Source organism: Nicotiana sylvestris, chromosome 10 (genome assembly GCF_000393655.2).
Source record: "Nicotiana sylvestris chromosome 10, ASM39365v2, whole genome shotgun sequence".
Classification (NCBI taxonomy): domain Eukaryota; kingdom Viridiplantae; phylum Streptophyta; class Magnoliopsida; order Solanales; family Solanaceae; genus Nicotiana; species Nicotiana sylvestris.
This window is the reverse complement of record NC_091066.1, coordinates 13,242,011-13,248,287: the sequence shown is the minus strand read 5'-3', so window position 1 is coordinate 13,248,287 and position 6,277 is coordinate 13,242,011. Positions and strand designations below refer to the sequence as shown.

General features: G+C 44.0%; 3 protein-coding genes across 3 annotated transcripts; 2 read left to right on the top strand and 1 right to left on the bottom strand.

Moving 5' to 3' along the window:
• Nucleotides 1-3,159: 3,159 nt before the first annotated feature.
• Nucleotides 3,160-3,893, bottom strand: LOC104235447 (uncharacterized). The gene has a single exon (XM_009789214.2). It carries the CDS (start codon nt 3,831-3,833, stop codon nt 3,276-3,278), a length of 558 nt encoding a protein of 185 aa, XP_009787516.1. The 5' UTR covers nt 3,834-3,893; the 3' UTR covers nt 3,160-3,275.
• Nucleotides 3,894-5,027: 1,134 nt separating this feature from the next.
• On the top strand, nt 5,028-5,546 carry LOC138879016 (uncharacterized). The gene has a single exon (XM_070158587.1). It carries the CDS (start codon nt 5,028-5,030, stop codon nt 5,544-5,546), a length of 519 nt encoding a protein of 172 aa, XP_070014688.1.
• Nucleotides 5,547-5,621: 75 nt separating this feature from the next.
• On the top strand, nt 5,622-6,050 carry LOC138879015 (uncharacterized). The gene has a single exon (XM_070158586.1). It carries the CDS (start codon nt 5,622-5,624, stop codon nt 6,048-6,050), a length of 429 nt encoding a protein of 142 aa, XP_070014687.1.
• The last annotated feature ends 227 nt before the right edge of the window (nt 6,051-6,277 follow it).

The window sequence follows — 6,277 nt, the reverse complement described above, 5'->3', positions numbered from 1 at the left end:
GGTAGGGGTCGATTAAGGTATGACAATGTCTAAAGAACTCTTGCCCCAGTATGATGTTAAAGATATCCATAGCGGTTACGGTAAAGTTTGTCATTCCTTTCCAAGTTCCCAATTTGACACCAACTCCATTAGCTACCCCACGAGCATTATGTATCTCGGTATTCACGGTCTTGATGCGAGAGTTGGTTGGAGCAAGCTTCAATTCCAGTCTCTTTGCGGCTGCCTCAGTCACGAAATTATGAGTTGCTCCAGTGTCCACCATTGCACGAGCGGGCTTGTTGTTGATGGTGAGATCCACGTACTGATTGCCATTCTCATTAGGTTGGATAGCTTGCTTCGTGACAGCACCACATAATCCGATCATACCCAACTGTGCGGTTCCCGGACTCTTTCCTTGTGGCTGCTCCTTCCGCTCACGTACCATGGCACTGAGGCTCTTGAGGACAGGACAATTCCTGAAGCCATGTGGCCCTCCGCATATATAGCATCCCTTATTCTCGACCTGTGCCTTCTTATCGGCGTAGCCCTGACGGCCACTCGACTTTTTGAAATCTTGAGTCTTGGAGTATTGTTGTTGTATCTCCTTGCCTTTGCCACGGTCTCCCCCACCTTTGACATTGTTAACATTTGACTCCTTGCCATTGCCTTTGTCGTACTTGTCATGCCTGAAGTCCATCAATGATTCGGCCTCTACTATGGCTTGGTCTATATCAGTGACTTGTCGGCGTTGCAACTCCTGCTTAGCCCAATTTTGCAACCCGTCCATGAAGTGGAACAACAAGTCATCATTGGTCAGGTTGGGGATTTGAAGCATAAGGGTAGTGAACTCTTTGACATAATTACGTATGCTCCATGTTTGCTTCAATTCCCTAAGCTTGCGCCTTGCCTCGTACAAGACATTGTTTGGAAAGAACTGTCGTTTGAACTCCGTTTTGAACTGCATGTGCTAATAGTACCTAGACCTTTATCCACGTTGGCCATCTTCCTTCTCCACTATAGCATGGCAGTCTCTGAGAGGTACAATACCGTAGTATTGATCTTGGCCTCGTCGTCCCTCATTTTGCCGTGCCTGAAGTAGTTCTCTAAGTGCCAAAGGAAGTTTTCCACTTCTTGTGCATCACAACACCTTTGAACACCGGGGGTTTAGGAGCCTCGATCTTGGCCTCCCTCATCACCACAACATTGCTGGCTACCTCGGTCATGCCAGCATTGACATGCTCCTCGAGTGACTCTATCTTTGCCTTAATAGCATCGATAGTACTCAAAGCCTCCATGAGTCTGCACTCTAAGGTAGTGATGGTTTGCCTTAGTTCCATCTCAGTCTATGTACGTCCCTCCAAGTCATTTCGGATACTCTCAATCTCTTCAAGAGTGTGCCCCTCAAGAACATTAACGGTGCCTACCACCTTCCCCAAGCGTTGGCCAAATATCTCTACGACATCCATCCCCGCGTTCATCTTCATCACCCACTCTTTACCAAGCGAGACGTCCTCTGAGGACCTCCACTTCATCCTCGCTTGCCTCAGTGGCAGATGGTTCTTGGGATGTAAGCCCTTCGTTTGACACAACCTCAGCTGGCACCTCCTGGCTCTTGTTGGTGGCATTCCTATTTTTGCTACGGCCGCTCTTCCCAATAGCATCCTGGATGATGTTGGCTTGGGTGTTGACAACATTAATTTCTCCGTCGTTCGCCATTCCCTTAGTTGAAACCTTCGCTCTGATACCACGTTGTCACGTCCTTAGTTGTTAACTAAGTACACGTGCGGCACTTGACAACTCGCTCACGATCTTGCACAACTTGCTCATGTTCTTGCTATGCCAAGTTAGTCTTACTACCTTTAAGATCGCTAAGAGAATGGAAGAGAGAACACAAGAGAATTGTTCAAAGAAGCTTTGTATTAGAGAGAACTTGAATTGTTTGCTTGATGAATTACAAATGAATGACCCCCTTTATATACTAGTCTCCTAGGGGCTAGTGTGTAAATATTAATTATTACACAAGTCCTTGATATTTACAAGATAAGGGCTTTTTCTAGAATTCTCTACAAGCCTAGAAGATTCCAAGGACTTTCCTAGCAAATCCATAAGGATCTAGGTTCTTCCTAAGGAAATGTCCATACCTCTCTAGAATCTTTTCACAAATGCTAGCATTCTTCTTATGTAAGCTTCAATATATCATTAATATATGCCAAATGGCACCTATGTGGCATGATGACATGGTGGGTCATCACATTACACTAGATAATTTTTTACCCGACTGCATTTCCTTCGAAATTCCATATTTTGCCCAGAAATTGTGCATAATCTGAGATGAGGGGGATTTAAGGTTCTTGACAAAGAGGAGAAGAAGTGGATTGGGTATTTTATTTAACCATTGGGGTCATATTATAAAGAAGATTCAATTTAAAAATTTATTTTATCCATTAATTGAGTGTACAACACGTTTTAGAAGAGGCTGAGGTAGGCCTAAGAAGTACTGGGAAGAGGTGATTAGACAGGACATGGAGCTGCTTCAACTCACTAAGGACATAACTCTTGATAAGAGGGTGTGGAGGTCGAGGATTAAGGTAGAATGTTAGTGGATAGTTTTTAGTGTTCACCGATAGTCTTAGTAGTATGGATGTCTACTCATATTCTTAGATTTTTATTACGTTATGTGGTTTTGTTCGCCTCAGGCATTGTATTCCCCGTTGTTGTTATTTGGTACTACTTATCCTTCATCTCTCCCTTTTTCTTGTCTCTTCCTTCTTTCTTCCATTCTTGCTTTCCTTTTCTTCTTCTTACCCTTCCTGAGCCGAGGGTCTATTAGAAACAGCCTCTCTACCTGCAGTAAGTAAGGGTAAGGTCTGCGTACAGACTACTCTCCCCAGACCCCACATATCGGAATCATATTGGGTTTGTTATTGTTGTTGTTGAATTGAGTGTACAACACGCCCATAAATGATAGTAAGCCACGCTTTTGGTCATGTGTCAAGGAAGGGGGAATATAATTCATTCAATTGACCACTCCTCTGAAATATTCACCTAGCTTTGCTCGGTATTTACCAATTGTTTCTTTGTTTCTTTTATTTGTTGTTATATACGTTATTGTTGATTTATTTTTCTGACTGTGTTGTGTTTTTTTTAAATATAAATTGATACAAAAATAACTCCCAATAAGAAAATTAATACAGGATTACCATAGATCCAGAAGACTAATGTTACCTTTCCTCAACATAAATTAAAAATACAGAAAAAATTTCATATAAGTAAAACAAAATCACCTTAAGTTACACTTACCACCTTTTCTTTTGAGACTTTGGAGGCTTAAGAACACTCCAGTCCAGTCTATGTGGCTTCTGGGAACTTCGACTACTACTAGGTGACGACTCTGGATTGCCAAGAACTCTCTTATGTGATTTGTTTGGATACTGCGCCTCAGAGGATGTATCATCTTGCTTCCTTTTAAGATCTTCGTTAGGAGAATGACGCGAGTCATCCACATTAGAGTTCTCCAGCCCACATTGTGATGTTCCATTTTCTCTTTTCGAATTTATTTCACTCGTCTCTGAAGAACAAGCAGCAAAACCTTCAGAATGTGGTTTTGACGCTTCTTCTCTTAATTTATCAATAGAAGGATTAAAACACTGAAAAGACATCTGACCCCTTGTAGTCCCAGGGTGGGGATCCCCTTCCATAATGACAACACATCTTTTGGGAGCACTAGAGGGAAAGGTTTCATCAGGTATCACTACTTCTTCTTCTTCTTTTTTCTTAGGCTTTTCATCTCTCAGAGCTGCCCTTTGCATAAACTTCAAATTCCTCAAGGTACTGGATAATTCACGCTTTGCCATTCTGATTTTTAGGCACACCAAAACTGAACTTACTGTTATCACTAACTAGCTGTTCTTCTACTTTTATGGCTGCCCTTAGGGTTCTCTTCTGACAGTTTTTTATTTATTTATTTATTTATTTTTTTAAAAAAACTCAAAACTCAAAAATTCAATTTAAGTATTTATTACAACCTTTTTGCATCTTTTGCTACGGGTGGGGCCTCACCAGTGGTAGCGGTGACAACCCCTCCTTTGTTTGTCTTCGTGGTATTTTGTGCGTGTTTCAGGTTAGGGACTGTGGCTATTAGCGGTGAGTGGAGCGTGCGTGTGCAAGCATAAGGAACAACCCCGGTAAGGGTCAACGAGGGGTGGCAGAAGTGGGACGCAAACGTGCCATTTGGACTCAACATCATCGTATATACCAAGACAATTCCCAGGTTCTACTTGCGAGAGTTGATACCTCCTGTTTTTCTTTTCCCCTTTATTATGTTAGTTAAATTATTTCAATCTTAGTTCCTTTTAGTTTATTCATAGTATTAGTGCGTTTATAGTTGCAACCTGTCTTTGTCTAACTTGGTCTGTTGCCTTGTGTGTGTTAGTGATTTTCCCTTCGTCTGTTGTAGGTATAGTGGCTGGGGTCTGGGATGGTCGAGTGAGTTCATGTCCTCGGGGGGATCGGGGGATGGGCGGGAGGTAGGGCAGGGGTTAGGGGTTGGGTCAGGAGGCAAGGGAGGTAAAAAAAACAGGGATACCTATAGGTTAAGAATCGGGTTATGGAATGTAGGTACATTGACAAGTAAGTCTATAGAGTTGGCGAGGATTCTCCAGAAGAGGAGGGTTAATATAGCGTGTGTCCAAGAGACCAGGTGGGTAGAGTTGAGGGCGAGGGATGCGGACAGGTATAAACTTTGTTACTCAGGAGTCCAAAGAGGTAAGAATGGAGTGGGTATCTTAGTGGATAGGAAACTCAGAGAGTCTATGGTTGAGGTTAGATGAGTGAATGATAGATTGATAGTCATTAAGTTGGTGGTTGGAGAGCACACCATAAATGTCGTTAGCGCCTATGCGCCGCATGCGGGCCTAGATGAGGAGGTTAAACGGCGCTTCTGGGAGGGGTTAGATGAGATTGTGCGCTAGGTTCCGCCTGCTGATAAGTTGTTCATAGGAGGAGATTTCAATGGTCATATTGGGGCGACCGCAGGTGGATATGGAGAGATGCATGGAGGCGTTGGTTTTGGGGAGAGGAACGGAGGAGGTACCTCGCTATTGGACTTCTCTAAGGCTTTTGGGTTGGTGATTGCGAACTCTAACTTTCTGAAGAGGAAAGAGCATTTGGTTACTTTTCAAAATACGGTAGCGAAGACTCAGATCAACTATCTCCTCCTCAGGAGGTCTGACAGCGGGTTATGCAAGGACTGCAAGGTTATTCCGAGTGAGACACTCGCGACGCAGCATAGACTGTTGGTGCTAGATGTTGGTATTAGGTTTAAGAGGAGGAAAAGGTCTGCTCGGGGAAAACCAAGAATTAGGTGGGGAGCCTTGACTAAGGATAAAGCTCAAGAGTTGGAGTGTCGGTTGTCGGCTATGGGAGCTTGGAGGAGTAGAGGGGACGCGAGCACTATGTGGTCACCGACAATAGACTGTATAAGGGAATCTATGAGAGAGGTGTTAGGGGTCTCTACCAGTGTCTCTGGTGGGCACAAAGAAGATTGGTGGTGGAATGAAGTGGTCTAGGGCAGAGTGGAAGCGAAGAAGGCGGCATACCTGAAGTTAGTGGAGAGCAGAGGTGAGGAGGAGAGGCGAGCGTGCATGGATAGATATAAGGTAGCTAGGAAGGAAGCAAAATTGTCGGTCACGGAGGCTAAGAATGCGGCTTATGGTCGTATGTACGAGGAACTGGGGGAGAAAGGCGGCGAGAAGAAGTTATTCCAGTTGGCCAAGTTGAGAGAGAGGAAGGCTCGAGATTTGGACCAAGTGAGATGCATTAAGGACAAATATGGTAAGGTACTGGTGGAAGATGACCAGATTAAGAAGAGATGGCAGACTTACTTTCATAAACTTCTGAATGAAAAGGGGGATAGTGATATTGTGCTAGGCGAATTGGAACATTCCGAGAGTTACCGTGACTTCGGGCACTACAGGCGTATCGAGGTCGAGGAGGTCGTAGGGGCTATGCGTAAGATGAGTAGAGGCAGAGCGACCGGGCCAGACGAGATTCCGGTGGAATTTTGGAAGTGAGTAGGGAGAGCAGGTGTGGAGTGGTTGACTGGGTTGTTTAATGTTATTTTTAAGGCGAAGAGGATGCCGGATGAGTGGAGGTGGATTACGGTGGTTCCATTATATAAGAACAAAGGTGATATCTAGAGTTGTAACAATTATAGGGGTATCAAATTACTGAGTCATACCATGAAAATATGGGAGAGGGTGATTGAAGCAAGAGTGAGGATAACAGTGTCTGTATCCGA